This window comes from Cheilinus undulatus, linkage group 16 (genome assembly GCF_018320785.1).
Source record: "Cheilinus undulatus linkage group 16, ASM1832078v1, whole genome shotgun sequence".
Taxonomy (NCBI): domain Eukaryota; kingdom Metazoa; phylum Chordata; class Actinopteri; order Labriformes; family Labridae; genus Cheilinus; species Cheilinus undulatus.
The window spans coordinates 23,916,338-23,937,516 of NC_054880.1; the positions used below are offsets into that span (position 1 = coordinate 23,916,338).

The 21,179-nt window shown below is 39.8% G+C and overlaps 1 protein-coding gene across 1 annotated transcript in view; it reads left to right on the plus strand.

The window, feature by feature from the left end:
* The window catches only part of csmd3b (CUB and Sushi multiple domains 3b), a 367,690-nt gene that overhangs the window by 218,619 nt on the left and 127,892 nt on the right, over window positions 1-21,179 (plus strand). Inside the window, exons 10-11 of the mRNA XM_041808608.1 lie at window positions 4,941-5,062; window positions 20,535-20,638. Coding sequence (XP_041664542.1) covers window positions 4,941-5,062; window positions 20,535-20,638 — 226 coding nt within the window. The remainder of the gene's footprint in view (window positions 1-4,940; window positions 5,063-20,534; window positions 20,639-21,179) is intronic.

The following is a 21,179-nucleotide window of genomic DNA, read 5'->3' on the forward strand; positions in this document are numbered from 1 at the left end:
AGACTAAATACAGTTAGAGAATTACACTACAGATTACTGGGAGAAGTCAAGTCTCTGCTGAGAGCTCAGCAATAAGGCACAGACACATCTAATGGTGTTTCACTGTTCTGATGTGAGTAAGGTGGACATATCTGCCCTGCTCGAGAGAAAAAGCAAGTAATTACTCAAAAAATGTCTGCTATTATTTATCATATTTTTACTTTCAAACTAAAAATTGCCCAAATGTAAAATAAATGCTGACAGTAAGAAATTACTGTCATCAGTCCAATAGATTTACTGGAATGATGTCAATAAACACACATGTGAAGCTGCTTTTCAAAACTCATGAACACACAAAGTAAAAGAAGTCTCAGTTGAGAACCTTTAAGGTGTAGTAAGAGGACTTAACCACCTTTTCATTCTTCAGATCATAGAAGAGCTACAATTTTCATCTAAAACCATTTTTTTCTTCCTAAATAAAGGAGACCCATAGTCTAATAATGCTTCTTATATTATGATACTCTACAGAGCTCATTCACTCTCAGGCTCACCTGTAACACCTCTGCTCTCCTGTCACACACCAGCCTCTGCTGCTCTGTCTCCTCCTCCTCCTCATGATGCAGCTGTACATTCACCAGGGTCAGACAGTCTACTATAGGGACTGCAGAGTCTTTGACACTTTTGCAGCATCTGGATTGACAGTTTTTAAATTTGGCGTTTATTTACAGTTTCAATCAATCATTTTAGTAAGTTTCGTTTTTTCCGAATACTTTCACTTTCAAGCAGGAGCTGCGTGGGGATGGGAGAGGGGGGTAAACGGACCTTTAGGAGACGTGATCGGACTAGTCAATGGTCAATATAAAGGGTCAGCGCAGCTCTAGTGCCGGTTCATAGCAGATTTAAATAAATGAATAAATCATGCTGGCCCAAAAGTGCGTCGGCACACCGGGAAATGCCCAGTATGCCAGATAGCGAGTCCATCCCTGCTTGCAGTGTTGTCTGAGTGTCTCCATTGTAAACAAATCCAGCATGGAGGGGGCGGCTCTCTGCATTAGCGGTGTGCTCAGCCGCTAATGCGGGCTATTTAAGACTCTACGAACTCCTGGTAACTCAGTTCAAGTTGACAGTAGGAGAAAATAACTTTATCTGGCATGATCTGAAAGCTGAACCTGTCATTCAAAAGTCTCTGTCCTGTATCCATTTCAGCTCGCTTGTACTGCATCACGACGGCGTCACTTCCTGATCTGGCAAACTAAGGGATGGGTCGAGGATCACACAGAACACGCAAGCATTAATTGTGCGACAAAAAAAATTAGCGGGGTTAAAAGTAATTTGAGTTAACGCGATAATAACGCGTTAATTTTGACAGCCCTAGTTTTGTTATATGACAGGCAACTACCACCATGACAAAATTTCAGTCATGAAAACATCTCTAAGTTTATGAAATTAAGATTCAAAATCATAAAAATGAGACAGCTAAATCTGTTCTAGGATGGTGTGGGCGTGTCAGTTGAATAAGCTGAAGCCACGCCCACTCACAGGAAATATGATGCTCTCAGTTTTTAAAAAGTGCTTCTGATCAGGACATGGCAGCCTGGCTCTGTGCCGGAGCAGAGAGACAGGAGTTGGAGGTTAAATGTACTGTATTAATGTACACATCTCTCTGTTATGATATTTTAAATGACCCATAGGCCACCTCTAACCTTGCAAAGCAGATGAATACGCCCATTTCCTCGTTTCTCACCGGTGAATCCATCTTGCACAGCTCCTGTCTGAACAGTTTTGGCCTAGTTAGAAAGTGACAGGACCAATCAGTGTCGAGGGGCAGTACTTTCAGGCATGACGTATACAAACAGCAACAAGAGGCTGGTGCAATTATGGCAGAAGAGAGTAGTGTGGATGATGCTAAAGCGTCAGTTTTATCAAAACTTGACATTTCTTTGTTTAAAAAAAGAACAAAGTACAGCAGTGACTTGTTTGCTTTTCAAAAATGACAAAAGTCGTGTACTGACATGTCTACAGTCACCGTGGTTCAAGGCGTTATGTAGTTCTCTATGTAGTTTTCTCCTCGGTAGGGGCACACCTCTGTAGCGGCTCCGCCTTGTGTCTTGTTGCACTGATTGGCCCATAAAGATACGACAGACAGAACATTCATCCAATCACCCTCCGAGGTTTTTTTCAAATGCTCTGCCTTTTCCCAAATGCTGTCTATGAGTGGTTTACAGATGGATGTGTGAAACAAATCCATCTGGTGTGTCAGGTTAGGCCACCTCACAATGAACAAAACAAAGCATGTAACTGACTGTTGGGATGTTCAATGAAGGCAGTAACATCAGCTAACAACAGACTGTACAAAAATGAACTGCTTGGGGATTTTATATCACTGTAGCATTAGGGGTAATTTCCCATCGAGACCAATGATGTCATGGGCTCATATCTTTGCCCTGCCCAAATTTAACCAAGCCAGGAAAGAGATGAACAGCTTTCTAACCATTTAATTAAAAAGTTCAGTCTCTGTATTTTTATATGTTTACAGTAACCTTATTCCAACATATCTAGTATGTTAAACCACAAAGGTTGAACTTTACTTTACAGGGACTTCAAAGGTCTGATTAAGTGTGTAAATAGGCAGTTGTTTGCAGACATTCATGGTAATGTGCACAATTTCATTATGGCCATAAAAAGAGCTGTAAGCGTTGTGCTTACAGTTTGCTCCAGAAGAGCCCATTATGCAAATGATCAGGAATAATGCAGGTGTAAGTTAAATAGCAGTTTAAAAAATCTGTATAAAGTTTGCATTGTGCAACAAAGAAAAATAATTGATAAATTATTGATGATGCACATAAGCATTGTATTGTTGCTACAGGGTAAAGAGCTAAGTTTAAATTCTTCTCAAACTAATAGGTAGTTGAATCGATAACAACACAACCTATTTTTGTGTATAACAGCAAGACAGGCAGGAACTTTGTTTGACAGGTAGTATATGTTGAGAAATCGAATGTTTTAAAGAAGTGGGTCTGAATTTGAAGATTTAAGCAGAAATGTCCAGAAATAAAAGTATAGAAAAGAAGTGGATAGACAAACTTAGAATGGATGATTGAGTGATAAAGACAGTGAATAATTAGCACAGGAAAAGATGAAAAAGGAGACCCACAGATATGGATGGAATTTAATCTAAATTATGACGTCTTAGCTCCTCCGGTAATTCTGGTGATAACTCTCTGTGCATTATTGCTATAGCAACACTGTGCCCATTCTGCTGTTGGCACAGCAATGGGCTGGCCATTCGTTCTGGCCACACTGATTGAGCTGTCAACACCCACACATACACACTGTTACAATGACGCACACACTCTTTGGGACATGTAGATAAATCACTTCTCATGTGCAACACAGACACACACATATACACCCACCCAGATCCACACACACACATTTCATCTCTTTGTATCTATCAGTTCATAAATTGTAGCAAGCTGAACACAAGAGAAGGTCAAGTGAAGATGCATCGAGAATTATAGAAACAACGTCAACTGAGTTCATTTAGGGAGAACCCAGGCGGTGATCCAGAAGAAGAGGAAGATGGGAAAGCACACAGACAGAAGAAAAGAGATAAAGAAGAAAGATATAGGATTGTCTCCAAGGGGGGCTTGTACTTGTTCTTACACTCTCTTACAGCACCTCACAGACATAGCCCATTACCCACCAAGAAATGAACACCAGACATACTGTGGTGTTACTGTGTTTTCTTGTGCCTTGCAGGCTTTTTGTGTCATTATATCAGCTAAGAGTGTGTTAATGTGGATGCTTGACAGTTTGATTTGTGTTTGCATAGTGATTATGTATGAATTATCCAATACTTTATGCATCTTAACTTGTAAGTCTGCTAAAATGCTGTAAACTCCCTCAATGTGCCTCCATCTATGTGTAGCATGTCAGTGCCTCTTAAGCATGTTCATATCTGCATTCGTACTTTTGTGCTTTTGTTTATTCTTTGTGTGCTTGTGTTTATGTGTACGTATGTGTCTGTTAACTGTACGTTACCGCGGCCTATTGCTGAACAAACTAATTAAGGAACAAACACTGCTTCAAACCAACCAGAAAATTACCTCCTAACTCCTAACAGGACGACCCAAGGACAGACGAGCAGGTTCACTATCACATCCAGTCAAAGCACGCTGCCTAATAAAGGCTCGGTTGCTTTATCAAACAGCTAGCATGTGTCATTCTCAACACCCCACTGAGTGTAGTGTCACAGTGAGGTTTATGAGGTTGTATGACTTTCTGCACAAGTGCTGACACAATATTACACTTGTCTGGATTTGTATTTCTTTCTAACTCAGACAACAGACTCGATTGCTTTTATACCACCGGCTAACCAAAGACTGCTTCATTTCTTCTTCATATTTTGAAAGCTATCATCCTGTTTTATATCATGAAAGTTGTTTTTGTCCCCTGGCATTGTGTGAATGTTGAAATAAATTTAATTATAACCCTGCTAGAAGTTACAAGTGGTTAACTTTCAATAGATCTTGAGAGTAAATTGCTGGTGAGCACCTCTATCAGTCAATGCTAGCTAATCCTGTGGTATTTCACAGCCAATAGCTCCCAATTAAGCACTACTTTCCAGGGAGAAGTCTCTGACAGTATCAATAACATCTTTCTGACCTTCTGTTCCCCTTTCTCTCCTTCTTTGCACTGAAATCGTTTCCTCTCTGCATACTGTACTATTGTCTTATTAAATCATTCTAAATACAATGATACTTTGACCTTCACAAGCAAAAATGTGCTCAGAGTTTTCAGAGAATCTCTGGCAAAGCTGAATATTTTAATCATAAAAACATGTTTTTTCATTGGTTGTGCAGTGACTCACCAGAGAACAATAGCTGTTTCTAATTCCTTCAATATTTCTGTAGTTGCTGAAAATAACAATGAGCTTATGTTTTTTCTTCTGTTCACAGTGAAGACATGTGGCAGTAATCTTCAAGGGCCGTCAGGAACCTTTACATCTCCTAACTTCCCAATTCAATATGAGAGCAACGCACAGTGTGTGTGGATAATTACTGCTTCAAATCCTAATAAGGTAAATCTCCTTCTCATTGTCTCTGTGTCTCTGTATTTCCCACAAATTCATATTGTTATTGGTAATGAACACACATTTCTAGATGTTGTTTGGAGAGAAATGGAGTATGAACATCTGTTTACTGTGTTAGATCAAAGCCTTGTGCTAGAATAGAACAATCGAAAGCTGAACGATCATAACTGTATTTGTAAAACAGATATTTTTCAAGAATAACTAAACCCAGATTTACAGCTGAGGTGCATCTTCACTGGAATTTCAGCCACAACATCATTCAGTCAATGCTGCTTTTTAGATTCTTTCATGATCCACCATGTCATAACTATTCAAGGAAGATTTACCATGGGCATCCTCGGAGTGAAGGATGATATATGGTCATGCAGAAGACACAATTCTGAAAGTTATGAACCTCATTTAAGAAAAACATAGTTTATCCTGATTTCAGTCAGCAGCACTACATTACCCACTATTCTTGAGCGTAACATCGATGTCTCTGGTTGGCTTGTTCTGCCTTAATGCACCAAACTTTGCATTCTGCCTGGTTCTAATGCTAAAAGGGAATTTAATGGTTGTTTTTATTCTTTTCAACACAAGACAGATGTTTGATCATGTAGAAGACTTAAGTTTGTTTATTGTCCTTCATTTGAAAAAAAAAAAAAAAAAAAAAGATCTCGGTCATCAGCAATACATTACCCACACTCCTGGAATACACAGCATGATCTCTGCCTTTACACGCCAAACTTCCACATTCTGTTTAGTTCTTCTAACAGTAGATGGTTTCGTGTTTAACACAAAATGTACAATTTAAATTACAGCTGGCACGATTAATTGCATTTATTGTGATTAATTAGTTCACAGTTAGTGCACTAAACATTTTTTTCAAATGAGTCACATGCTTTTTTGCCCGTTTCAACACGCTTTGTATAAGTTACCGCACAACTCCCTGCAGCCACATGTAAAATAAGTCCACCACTGCTATATAATATCTCATTTCACTTAAAAACTTACAGGGCAGGTTGTAAGTACCTGCACCTTGTGTCCCCTCATTTCATTAATAATCTGTAACATGTTCCTTTTCTGTGGTTTAGCTCATGTTTAACTCTTTGATCTACCTATAATAGCAGGTTTATATCCAAACAGTCTGTCTCTTAGTTTAAAAGGGAAGAAATATCCAAAATGAAACAAAAATAGTTTTCAATGCAAAACAGTGGGATTTTAAAATGTGATGGAGGATGTGATTAATTGTGATAAACTACAGAAATTCTGAGATAAATAGCAATTAAGCATTTGTATCTTTTGACAGCCCTTATTTGGATAATTGTGCTAAAATGTCGAGATTTGGACCCTAACTGATCAGTACTACAGGGAATAATTAAGCAGCCTGGAGGTAGGATTGGGTTCATTAGTATTGTTGATTAAAATTTAAAGGTGCTTTTATTACAATGATGGATGAAGTGCAGTTAGTAGGGATGTAACGGTTTTTGTATTCATCAGGGGTCACGGTTCCGTGCACGTAGTCCCACAACAAATATGTCTAAACCATTAGAAAAAATAAAACAAAACAAATGTGACAGTATTTATCTGCCAATGTTGGCGGCAGTAATGATGGTAGGTGTGGTTGCTAATCACGATTACACCACCAATGAAGACGAGGCTGTCATATTAAAACACAGGAAGAAGAAAAGTTCGCTCCCGGCTTCCCCTGCAAGAGTGGCAGAGCAGCAAGACCCACTCCCATTTCTCCCTCACCTCCTGGTATGAAAGCGTAGAGGGTTGCAGATAATACCACTGCTAATACATTTTAAAGACTATACACGGACGGTAGAAGTAGGGATCACTGACTGCAAATGTGTATGCTCAGACTGGTTGTATCCTGTGTTTACGTGAGTTTGTCTGGGATCCTTCACTGACACAGGAGTCAGGATTTTGCATGAGGAATCACTGCACCAGCTTTTTTTTTTAATTCAGAAATTCAGTTTTTCTTTTTTTATTTTCCTTTTTTGTCTCATGTTTAATACCACAGGCTGTACCAGCTTTCACTGATAGTTCTTAATAACATTAGATGCAACACAGTATTGATCATTTGATTCAAATTTATATTTCAATCATCTGAATAAAGTATTAGCTGCACTAACATTATTAAAAGAAAACATAATAACAAGTGAGGGAAATCTAGAATTATACTGTAAATGTGGGACTTTATCTTTTTTATCGATGAACCAATCCTGAACTGAACCGTGACCCCAAACGAGGTATGAGCTGAACCGCTTATGAGATATTAAACAAGCATTGCAATGTGTGCGGACTAAGGGGCGTGCAGTGCATGTCGTCTTAGATTTGGACAGCTGTAAAAAAGCGTGCTGAGAAGTGAGTCTGTGCTGTGAGAGTCTCAGTTAAAGTTCTGAAATAGCTCGCAGATTTTGTTACTCTTGAATTTTATGCATTCAAAACCATTTTAATTGATATAATTGAGCAGTGTTTACAAGTTAGTTAAGACAAATTTGGATTTAATTAAAATAAGATGATAATAATTAATGCTGGAGGTGCAGCAAATTATATGCTGGTCACAGCATATCAGTGTCTTACTCCATGTGATTGGTTAATCCTGCAGAGGAGCAGGCGATAGGCTGGAGGTTAGATGGATGGCTACGATTGGTTGCTTTATGTCCCAGGAGAAATCTGATTGGTATTCAGGGAGCACATCTTTATTCTACTCAGGGTCACTGTGTGACCGCTCTGTCGTCAATGGCAACACCTGCGTCAGGAGCATGGGGACACACGTACATATATGCACACGCTCACACAAACACACTTTAACATATACAGCTCCAATATACACAAAAACACTCTCACATACATGCATCCACTTTGCTCCTGCTCAGAACCTTTGTCTCTCCTTTCCACCCCTGACTTTCTCACACAGCACTCTCTGTTGCTGCCCAAGGCCTCTGGTTTATGGCCTAGAGCGATACATTCCCAGCTGAAGGCTACAATGCATATGAAACTGTTAAGGGCTGTGGCACTAATGCCGCTCTGCACTTTCTGTGATGCATGCATGCATGCATCTGTGTTAGGAGATGATGATGCATATGTATGTATTATGTATAATTATGGTCATTACACTAAATAAAGACAAGATCAGCTGAGGTTACAGCAGGTCTTATAGGGCCCTTTGACTGGTATCACCCTCCTCTCTGTTATGTTGCTTTTGTTATGTCACTCTGTCTTACAAGTTAAACATAACGCGGCATCACATGTTTTTCTTTCATCACACAGCACCATATTTACAACACATTTGTGTACTATTCTAGTCACACTGTGTTGGGTTACACAGTGTACAAGAATTGTACAGCACTATATCAAACATGAGACCTTCAGGGGTGTGTAAATTTGTACATCACTGACCTGAAGAGGATAGACAACCATTTAGAGCAAACATACACTGGCTGCCCAAGGGAGGGAGACATAGTACATGATGTCCCGGGTTCAACTCATGTCTTACCTTATTTCATCCCTACCTCTAAATTAGCCTCAAAGCCTAAAAAAATGGGACATTCACAAAGCAAAACTCCTGCTTATCTTAAGATATCTTAGTTCCTCTTTTATTTTTTCAAATTACAGAATTATTTTAAAAACTGTGGGTAAACAGATGAGTCACATTCATCAAATCTCCTAGGATAGTAAGAATCTTATGTTGCCATCTGATAGAAATGCATACTGTATAAATACATGCATATAAACACAAATTTAAAGGACTACAGAGAAGTTAAGAATAAGGATTAAGAACAAGACAAACGTAATATATATCGTAGATCATTTCTAGTCAAAAACAGCTCTATTAAAAGTTTGCAAATTAGATTTAGTTTCTCTATTAATTAAGACTCAGTCTAGTAGGTAGGTTATTTATGCTCATGTTCCCGTCTTCTTTTGTGGGCAGTTAAAGTGGACATGACCTGGAACAGAGGTCAGGGTTAGAGTTCAGGGGTCAGGCCATGTCCAGGACCTCTATTTTTAAACTATTTATTACAGATGTGACTGCTTGGATTTGAACCCAGGGCTCACATGGTCACATTAAGCAGTTACACAAACAGAAAATGAACTGGACAGAGAAGTAGAGGGTTATTAATACACTAACACCAATAATACAGCAAGACAAACTAAAAAAGCAGGAGGTAGCAAATCTTTTAGATCAAATCCCAGTTCTATCCTTTGTCAGTCGTTGTTTCCTTGCAAATGTGGTTTATTGTGATTAGACACATAGGAAGAGGCTCAGGAAAAAGAATATCCATTATTAAGATCATGAGCAGGCATCTTTGTTACTTTAATATTTGTCTTTCAGTCATCGGATAAATGGCAGTGTTTTCCATTGTAGAATATTAAAAGGAGCCTTTTATGAACTTATTTTAAATGTAGACAAAAGTCGTGATGTTTTCAAATGCAGTTGAAAAGGCAGTGCTGCAGAACCTTCCCTCAATTGTCACTGTCCAAGGTCCACAGAATGAGACTGATTAAGCTACAGCTATCTGTATTTTGATTGATGAATCTTCACTCCCAACATTCAGAAGCTGGTTGAAAGGCTTTTACCGAAAACTGGGTTTCTATTTCAGGATTAATTCCTGCCTTTCTTTTGCATCAAAACAAGGCTGGTTGCTGCAACTTTTATGTCAGAGTTGGACTATGGGGATGCTTTGTACATGTATGCCTCAGCTTGGAGCTTACATGCTCTTGACACGATGAAGTGGAGCTCTGAGGTTCATCACTAACTTTAACTTCACTCACGCTGTTTATTGTATGAACATGTTAGATGGTCTTCTTTGTCTACACGTAGACTAAAACATTGGCTGTTCTTTCTACAAGGCTATTGGCCTACGCCAGTCAGAGGAGCTTTGGATCCTACCTTCTTTGTTCTCAGGATGTTTTACTGTTGTCTGTTCCAAGGGTCAGAATTGAACTGGGAAAAAAGTAACCTTGCAAAGCAGATGGATCCGCCCATTTCTCACTCGCGGTTAGAAGTGTCAGGCCCAATCAGCGGGGAAGTACTTTTGGACGTGGTGGAGTTGTGACGTAAGCAAGCAGCAACAAGAGGCCGGTGCAATTATGGCGGAAGAGAGTAGCGTGGATGCTGTTAAAGCGCCAGTTTTATCAAAACGTGACGACATTTCTTCATTAAAAGAAGAACAAAGGACAGCATTGAGTTGTTTTCTTTTCAAAAACAACAACAGTTGTGTACTGACATGTCTACAGTCGCCATGGTTCAAGGTGTTATGCAGTTCTCTATGGAGTTTTCTCCTTTAGTAGGGGCGCAGCTCAATAGCAGCTACCAGGCTACGTTACATGTCTTATTGCGCTGATTGGCCTGTAAAGATGTAACAGACAGAACGTTCATCCAATCACCCTCTGAGTTTTTTTCAAAGGCTCTGCCTTTTCCCAAACGCTGTCTATAAGTGGTTTACCAGATGGATGTGTGAAACAAATCCATCTGGTGTGCCTGGTTAGGAAAAAAAGGCATTTGAATTATTATTGTTTGCTAAATGCCAGAATAATAAAGAGAGAATTTTTTAGAGAATATTTATTACTTCATACATAGTCAGAAGTTTGCATATACTAAGATTACTCTGCCTTTAAACAGTTTGGGAAAGCTGAGATAATGATGTCATGGCTTTGGAAACTTCTGATAGCTTAACTGACCACATTTGCGTTAACTGGAGGCACACCTGTGGATGTATTTTAAGGCACACCTCAAACACACTGCTTCTTTGTGTGACATCATGGGAAAATCCAAAGAAATCAGCAAAGATATCAGGAAGAGAACTGTGGACCTCCAGAAGTCTGGTTCGTCCTTATGTGCAATTTCCAGATGCCTGAAGGTGCCACATTCATCTATTCAAACAATTATACACAAGTATGAACACCATGAGAATGTCCAGCCATTGTACGGCTCAGGAAGGACACTGGTTCTGAAGATGCTGGCTGAAGCTGGTAAGAGTGTGATTATCCACAGTGAAGCAAGTCCTGCACCAGAATGGGCTGAAAGGCCACTAAGCAAGGAAGAAGCCATTACTACAAAAGTAACATAAAAAAGCCAGATTACAGTTTTTAAATGCACACAGGGACAAAGACCTTATTTTTGGAGACATGTCCTGATGGAACCAAAAATTGAACCTTTCTGTCATAATGACCATCGTTACAATTGAAGAAAGAAAGGGGGAAGCTTACAAACCTGGGAACACCATCCTAACTGTGAAGTACGGGGGTGGCAGCATCATGTCGTGGGGTGTTTTGCTGCAGAAGGGACTGGTGCACTTCATAACATAGATGGCATCCTGAGGAAAGAACATTGTGTAGAAATATCAAAACAACATCTCAAGACATCCGACAGAAAGTTAAAGCTTGGGCACAACTGGGTCTTCTAAATGGACAATGACTGAAAGCATACCGCCACAGTAGTTACAAAGTGGCTTAGGGATAACACAGTCAGTGTGTTGGAGTGGCCATCACAAAGCCCTGATCTCAGTCTTACAGAAAATTTGTGGGCAGAGCTGAAGAGGCATGTGCGAGTGAACAGTTACACTAGTTCTGTCAAGAGGAATGGGCAAAAATTACTGCAACTCTTGTGAGAAGCATGTGGAAAGATACCCAAAACATTTTACCCAAGTCATACCAAAAACAAAGGAAATGTATGTAAACTTCTGACTTTAACGACAGCAACAAAATCTGACAAAAAAATCTCTAAAACATATATTTGTCATTATTCTTGCATTTAGCAGATAGAAATAATTTTGGTAATCCTAACTGACCAAAAATGAAAAAGTTTAGTCGGATTTAATTTCAGACTGTGAGAAAAAAAAAAGATGTCTTTTTATACAGTGTATGTTAACTTCTGGTTTTAACTGTATATGACTTGGTGACAGGCATTTTTGCACATTGAGGGGAAGCTTTGCTTACAGGTACCTATGAAGCATTTCTATGTTTTACATATCCAAAAGAATCTGAAGAAGTTTTTGGGTCTTATTAGCCGGGAACAGCAAATAGCAGATCCACGTGGATTTAAAGATAAATGTGATAGTTCAAATGCGGCCGTGTGCTGTGCGGGTGTTTGAGGCAAAAACAAACAGCAGGGAATTGGCAGGTAAACATCAGGTTACAGGCAAGAGCAGAGCACTGATGATGTGGCGGACTGTCCTCAATTAGAGCCTGATGAGGGGATGAGGGGCCGCTTAGCAGACAAGTTGAGTTGATCTCCTGAGGAGAGAAGGCAAAAAAATATACAAACACACACCAGGAATCTGAAAAGACAGTCTGGGCTGAAGAGGAGGGAAATAGGGTCATGATATAAGAAAATAGCCCCTAATGAGCATCTCTCACCAACAGAAAATCATGTGTTATTGCTTGTACACGTCTCCCCTTATTTCATCCTTTACCCTCTTTTTCTCATTCCCCTTGTCTTATCCTTCTTTTCTTTCTTTTTAACACTGCCCTTCTTTCCTCCCCCTTCACTCCCAGAGGGTCTGTCCTCAGAATTACCCAGATTCTTCATTAAAGAGCTCAGCCTGAAACCATCAAATTACTATAGAGGGGAAGGAGAAGACAGAGAGGGATGGTGTGAGCACTTGAGGGAAAAATCTGTTTTTCACTGTTTTACTCCATCTTATTTCCACTGCAGCTTTCCATACATACTCTACATCTGTCTTCTTCTTATGCTATAGCTCAACCCCATCTTCTTTTGAACCCCTTTCTCTCTTTTCATCTCTCCCTCCATGTCTGCCTACCTCTCTTCATCCTCTCTCAGGTTAAGTGTTAATGGGCTTCTATAGCTCTCTGATGTTATTGCTTCATTTAGTTTTGGCAGAATGAGCCTTTAGAGCCAATTCATTCCCTCCTGTTCTCATTTAACCTTGGGAAAGGCATGACGGTATGGCCATTACTACACTTCTCCCTGTTCTCTTTTCCTCACTTCTTCTTCTCCTGTCTTTTCCATGTGAAATAAGCCTGTCACAGCACTTTTTTGTTCAGATCGTCTGTTTATGAAGCATGAAAAAAGGTTAAAACTTGTGGCAACTGTCTGTCATTTTAAGGTCACTGATGCAGTTCCATGCAAAGCTGTAACATGCTAGTGCTAGATCACATCGTTATACGTAAATGGACAGAATAACTTTGCATGACTCAGTACTAATTTGCATGCACAGAGGAAGACATTACCAGAAAAACTACTGCAGTGCCTTCATGCTACACCAGTATGACAAACAGAGGCAGAGTATCATAAGAGCATTCAGTTAGAGCGAGGATCCTGATTCTCGGGTAGATTGTCTTTGTCTTTCATATTGGAATTTTATAATGTTCTGTTGATCTACAGAATTCAGACAAACACAATGAAGCCACAAAAAAGGAAAAGGTATTATTGCTCTGACATGTTTTCATAGCTAGTGCTTAATGGCATGCTTTTGAATGGAATAAGAAGGCCAAACAGCATGATACTTTAAATTGGTTGAGTTAGAAAAGAGAAACATTTGGATCTCCTCATAAGTGATTTGTATTGGTGAGCGGTATTCCCACACTTGTTTTCCTTAGCCTCCCTCACTTGTATCCAAGACAATTTTATTAAAGAAATTATGGCTTTCGTATTATTTGAAACAAAAACCCCAAGCACAATAGCTTTAAATCTTGTTACTGCTGCTTTCTTATCTACCTCCATTCACTCGGGGCTTGTTTTCACCCAACTGGGAGTGTGGTCACTCTGGAGAGCAGGAAGTGACATTTGACTGCTCCTTATCAATGCATTTTATGGTGCTATAGTTGCATAGCAACCATAACTTTCTTACAGATTTTCTTTTAATAGTTGATATCTATAAAGAAGATCACTTGTGTTTTGGCTCAATGTAACTGAAGTAAGAGGAAAAACACTAAGTTGCAGCAGGCTTAGGCCATCAGTCTTCATCAGCTAAAGCTCAGCTTTTCTCACTATGGCAAAATTTATACCATCTAGCAGGAAGCATGTTCAAGTGGAGCCGATGGCAGAGGGTTTACTGTCACAGACAATCTATTATTCTACACTCTATCTGTGCCTTCTTTACATCACTGACTCGCCAGGTGTTTCAGATATTGCTCCCGCAACTGTATCTTCAAGGTATCCCTTGATCTTATTACAGTACGGGCAGGGAGGAGCCTCCCCCACCTCATTGTCTGCACGACAACCAAGGGAAGTGCTTTATCAAGCAGAAATCCAATTCTGTCGCCTCATTGGCTAGAAGCCATAGATGGATGGAAAGAAGGAATGCAGCAGCCAATTAGAAAGAGAGAGACAGAGAGGGTGACAGCAAGAGAGGGTAGAAGATAGAGAGAGAGGCAGGGGAGATGGAAGGAGAGGGAGAAAGATGGATGTTTCCATGAACACCAGCCTATTAAGTGGAGAGGAGAAATATGTAGAGTTTTCAGTATTATTCATCACACACGTATACACAAAACACCGAGAGAGATACGGACACAAACATAAACACAAACACACTGCCAGTAATGAGGTTCCCATTGAAGTTGACTTCAGTACAGTGTGTTCTCAAATACACACATGGCTACAGTGTAATGTAGTTCTATTCTAGCTGTGTTTAATGCTGTGTGAACAGTGCTGATGTGGCATTAGGGGGTTCTATAAAGGACGTATACAAGGAGATGGATGGACCAGTGTGCAACATCAGAGCACACAGGGCCTCGTCTGACTTTATACACCGCATGGCCCTCACAGCGCTCTTCTCCATGTAGGCCAGCTCGGTCAGCAATCAAACGTGTCAAAGAATGGTGCCATAGGGATTGCACTAAAGAGTATGCAAGTCCACGAGCAGCAGAGGTCAAAGGTGATGGATGTTACCATAAACTCAGGAGTCTGATACAAATATCTTTGAAAGTTATGCCTTGAAGTAAGTTTTTAAAAAGTCTGATGTTTGGGGTCAATTATGGTCTCATTGTATTGTAGCCCCCTAAAGTAAAATATTTAGCATGTGAATTAGTGTTTATTAAATTTAAAATAAACGAAACTTTCAGGAACACTAGCAAGAACTTTTGGTGAATCAATGACACAGTAAACAAATGATATTTTAATTTTTCTCTAGTGTATCCATTTGAACTGTTTCAGGGGAAATGTTATGAGTAACTTTGCATAACTAGCAGGAATGACTGATATTACCGACATGAGGTATCGGTAGATATTAGCTTCAAAAGTGAAATATTGGTATCAGCAGATACAGTAGGACATTTTCTGTTGATATTCACAGCCTGTATATAAGCCGTACATATCACCAGTGTAAATCATATATCGTCTTTAAATATAAGCAAAACATACAACTATGACATCCAGAATAGGTGGTTCTCTAGGGCACCACATGCTCAAGCCCTGAACATGATCCAAATTTAAAACCATTCCTGGACTGTCTACTTACCTGCTTCTCTCTCAGCTCTGCTTGACTCAGCCTCTTTTTGCACAAGACACACTTGGTGTTCTTTACAATTAAAAACATTAGTATATATATCAGTGTCCATATCAGTGTAGACTGAAATAAGTCTGGAACCCTCTGCACTCACCAGCCACTTTATTAGATACGCCTGTTAATTTTTTAACACAAATAGCTACTCATCCAATTACATTGCACCAACTCAATGCATTTAGGCATGTAGACGTGGTCAAGATGACTTGCTGAAGTTTAAAGCAAGTATCAGAATGGGGAAGAAGGGGGATTTAAGTTACACTATATTGCCAGAAGTATTCACTCACCCATCCAAATAATTGAAATCAGGTGTTCCAATCACTTCCATGGCTACAGGTGTATAAAATCAAGCACCCAGGCATGCAGACTGTTTCTACAAACGTTTGTGAAAGAATGGGTCACTCTCAGGAGCTCAGTGAATTCCAGCGTGGTACTGTGGTAGGATGCCACCTGTGTAACAAGTCCAGCCATGAAATTTCCTCCCATCTAAATATTCCACAGTCAACTGTTAGTGGTACTTTAACAAAGTGGAAGCAATTGGGAATGACAGCAACTCAGCCACGAAGTCGTAAGCCACGTAAAATGACGGAGAGGGGTCAGCGGATGCTGAGGCGCATAGTGAAGCACGCCACCACTGGACTCTAGAGCAGTGGAGACGCGTTCTCTGGAGTGACAAAAATCGCGCTTCTCCATCTGGCAATCTGATGGACAAGTCTGGGTTTGGCAGTTGCCAGGTGAACAGTGCTTGTATGACTGCATTGTGCCAAGTGTAAAGTTTAGTGGAGGGGGGATTATGGTGTGGTTTTTTTTTTTTTTTTTTTTCAGGAGCTAGGCACTTGGCCCCTTAGTTCCAGTGAAAGGAACTCTGAATGCTTCAGCATACCAAGAGATTTTGGACAATTCCATGCTCCCAACTTTGTGGGAATAGTTTGGGGATGGCCCCTTCTTGTTCCAACATGACTTTACATCAGTGCACAAAGCAAGGTCCATAAAGACATGGATGAGAGAGTTTGGTGTGGATGAACTTGACTGGCCTGCACAGAGTCCTGACCTGAATGCGATAGAACACCTCTGGGATGAATTAGAGTGGAGACTGAGAGCCAGGCCTTCCCGTCCAACATCAGTGTGTGCCCTCACAAATGCGCTTCTGGAAGAATGGTCAAAAATTCCCATAAACACACTCCTAAACCTTGTGGAAAGCCTTCCCAGAAGAGTTGTAGCTGTTATAGCTGCAAAGGGTGGACCAACGTCATACTAAGCTCTATGGATTAAGAATGGGAAGCCACTTAAGTTCATATGCGAGTCAAGGCAGGTGAGCAAATATTTTTGGCAATATAGTGTACTTTGAAAGTGACTTGGTTGTTTGTGCTAGGATGGCTGGTCTGAGTATTTCAGAAACTGTCGATCTACTGGGATTTTCAAGCAGAACCATCTCTAGGGTTTACAGAGAACGGTTCGAAAAAGGGAGAATATCCAGTGAGTGGCAGTTCTGTGTACGAAAATGCCTTGTTGATGTAAGAGGTCAGAGGAGAATAGATAGACTGGTTCGAGACGATATAAAGGCAACTCAAATAACCACTCATTATGACCAAAGTATGCAGAATAGCTTCTCTGACTGCACATCGCGTCAAACAGATTAGCTACAGCAGCAGAAGACCACGCCACTGGTGCCACTCCCATCCGCTAAGGACAGAAAACTGAGGCTGCAGTTCACAGGGGCTCACCAAACTAAAAGACAATAGATGACAGGAAAAAAGTTGCCTGGTCTGATGAGTCTTCATTTCAGCTTAGCCATTCAGATGGTAGGATCAGAATCTGGCGTGAACAACATGAAAGCATGGATCCATCCTGCCTTGTATCAACGGTTAAGGCTTGTGGTGTAATGGTGGGGGGATATTTTCTTGGTACACTTTGGGCCCCTTAGTACCAACAGAGCAATTTTTAATGCCACAGCCTACCTGAGTATTGTTGCTGACCATGTCCATCCCTTTATGACCACTGTGTACCCATCTTCTGATGGTTACTTCCAACAGGATATTGCACAATGCTACAAAGCTGAAATAATCTCAGGCTGGTTTCTTGAACATCACCATGAGTTCACTGTATTCCAGTGGCCTCCACAGTCACCAGATCTCAATCTAATATAGTACCTTTGGGATATGTTGGATAAGGAGATTCACATCATAGATGTGCAGCCAACAAATCTGCAGCAACCGTGTGATGCCATCATGTCAGTATGGACCCAAATCTCTGGGATGTGTTTCCAACACCTTGTTGAAACTATGCCACAAAGAATTAAGGCAGTTCTGAAGGCAAAAGGGGGTCTGACCTGGTGCTAGCAAGGTGTATCTTATAAAGTAGCAGGTGGGTGTATAGACGTATCAGATATCAGCAAAAAAATATGATGTGCAGGTGTGGAAGAGTTGATTGAGTTGAATGCCCACCCTAGCTCTCTGTCTTTACTGCTTTGTTCCTTGATTATTTGACAAGTTAGGTGGAGATAGCATTTCCACTCTATCCAGGTACATAATGCCTCCTCAGTAACTTTACCAAATTAGTCAAGGTATCCAACCAAGCTGCTGTCTTTATCACGTCTGAGGTAAAAGTTAAAAACAAAAGCCTGGAAGGTCTGCTGTTAAAAATAAAAAATAAAAACAAAAACAAAAAAACCCTGAATGTCCAACATAGAAAGTACAGTCGATGAATATACTCACTTTGATAGCAGATTGATCAGTTTATTTAGGATCTTGTCTAACCTCTGGATAAAACATGTAAACCAGTCCTCTCCATTTACTGGTGTATGATATTTTATTGTTAGATTTGTTGTTGTATTGAGATTCTGCTTCTGGCTTATAGGAATATTATGATAAGTGTGAAAATGTTGACTCTGTAATCACAGAAATAGACACATTAATCTCCATAAAGCCATGCCTGTCTGTGTAAGTGAGTGTGTTATGTTTTTTGTGTGTGCGCCAGTTCGTGCTTGCTGTATTGTGTGCTTATGCTTCTCTGTGCGTGTGTGTGCTTGCCAGAGAGAGTTTAGCAGGTGTGTAGGTGATGCTTTAATCCAATCTGCCGCCTTATATGCAGATAGGACTGAGTCAGCATAAGAAGCAATGGGCACATTGCTGCTTCATCTTTGTTGCCCCCTCATTTAACTCCACATCAGGTGGTCGTCGGCTGGAATGTAATTTTGTTATAGCTGCATCAGTTGTTGTATGTGATGTCTTTATAGGCAGGAAAAGAAAGACATTAACCCCATGAGCAAAAGGCAAATCCATAGACACTGCCAACAGATAAGCAGTCAAACAGTTGGAGAGCTGAACTGTATGGCAGCTGTTTTATTATCACAGTGTTCATTTGATCCCTATTTATAAACGGATTCAATGGTTAAGGTCACGGTAAGGATAAGCTCTTTAAACTTCAATATGTGCATCAGAGATATCATGTCCCCAGGTCTTCAGGTTGCAGATAGTGAAAGAAAAATGAAACAACTACATTTATGAAGTCTGAGTCAAACAGAATGTCTGAATACAGACTACAAAAGAGATGCTCAGAAATAATACAAGAAGGATTTGCACATAAATATGCTTGCTGTTGCTGCGCCAAAAGACAGGAGACTGAGACCTGGATGGTTTTGAAGTCCTGCTGCAGAATATTGAATCTGGAAATCTGAAAATTCCTCCTGAGGAGAGTGGAGGAAGGATAGGCAGAGTGAGTTTGCAGTCTTCCCTGAGGGTTAAGTCCACAATCTAGTTAAAAATAATCTTACACTCTATATTGCGAGCATCAAAGACAGGCTCCTGATGACCCCCCACTTTCCTCCATTGCCTCCTCCGGCCTCTCTTTCCTTTTTCCTTCCATCCTCTCCCTTATCTTTATCTACTCTCTTTTTTGTCCCTCTCATCTTTACTTTCTTCCTCACCCATCATCTTTTCTGACTTCATCGCTGCCAAATGTGTTTTCTCTGCTCTCAGATGAAACAGAAAGTGTGGGTTTAATAATTCCTGATCAGAGAGCTCAGCTTCCAGCACAGCAGAGGAGGTGTTCTTCTGTCACTCTCTTCCTAGTTCTTCTTTCTGCAACACTGAATGAGCTTGCACTACATTGTGTGAAGGATTAATGAATTTTAATGATTCACCTTTGGTCAAGTATTATTCCAAGACAGGGGAAATGTGTCTTTGATATGGTCAGAGGTGAAAGTCTGAACTCAAAACCTGCTGTGGGGCATATGCTGGTTATGACTGGAGTCAGGGGTAAGAGGAAGTTCAAAATTTGATGTTATTTTTTTAAATTCCTGACTTGTTTTTTAGACATATTTTCATTTTTTATTTAATTTACAAACTTTTTTCTCTCCGTAGAGACACTCTACTATGTCATTGACTTTATCAGCCCAACATATTCTTGTGCTTTTTGTGCACTTTGAGTGCAAGTGTCAATGTTTTAAAAGCAAAATCAAGAACAGTATTCTGTAAAAAATAAGAGGTTTTATTGAAAATTAGCATACCACTCAACAGGAAAGAAAAATAGGAAATAGATTACACATTTTTAGAAAATATATTAAATTATAAGAATAAAGTTTTAACACAACATGAGTAGACAGATAAAAGTTCCCTTTTTCAACATTGGCTGTATAGTCTGATTTAGAAATATGGGATCTTAATTTAGGGATTGCATTCTTCAAAAGAAACAGCAGCAGTATGTAGTATATGCCCTCCAAAGGTTGCAGCCCCTGAATTGGGGCATAGCTAGAGTTATGGTTGGGCTTTACAACCTTGACACAGACAGTGACTCACAGGGATCAATTTACATATCATATTTGTTGGATTCCAAAGTTTCTTATGTTGGTTTGTTTACATAATCTGCTACTTCCGCTTGATGTTTTATTTTGTCAACTTTCATATGAATTCTATTTCTGGACTGACTTTGACTTTCTATAAATGAAAGACTCTTTTTCTTTGATATGTTTGTCTGTTTTTTTTTTTTTTTTGGGTGACCCTCAGGTGATCCAGATCAACTTTGAAGAGTTTGACCTAGAGATCGCCTATGACACTCTGACCATAGGAGATGGTGGGGAGGTGGGAGATCCTACCACTATTCTACAAGTGTAAGTGCCACATTGTCCTTTGACATGCCCTTCTTTCCTTATAAATACCTTTTTTTGAAAAGATTTATGCAAAAAAAAATCCTAAATGTGTCTCATGTGAACAGACTGTATCAACCCTCAGAGAAATATCCTTGATTTAAGTCATTGTTAATATTCAGCAAAACTAGACTTTAGTACATTATTCATCCATGAATCAGATATTAAAGTCTATGCTCTATTATATCTCTTACTACTCCAACATGACTCATGGCTGGTGTCACTGAGTAGGGTATCTGCTTTTAAAATTGTGAAAGAAAAATTTCATATCAGATTTTTGTCTCACAAGAACAAAAGTGTATCCAGATTCATTCTTGTTAGAAATGTATAAATCTGAATTTAAGTTGTCTAGGCAGTATTTAGCCTTGTATCCGTACTCACAGATATTTTTTGCCCAAGGGCTCCGGGCTACGATGATAAGATACAGAGCAGGATGTGAATTTGAGAGATAATATCTCCTAAAGATAAAAGTAAAAAAAAAAAAATACCTGACATTTTCTACCTC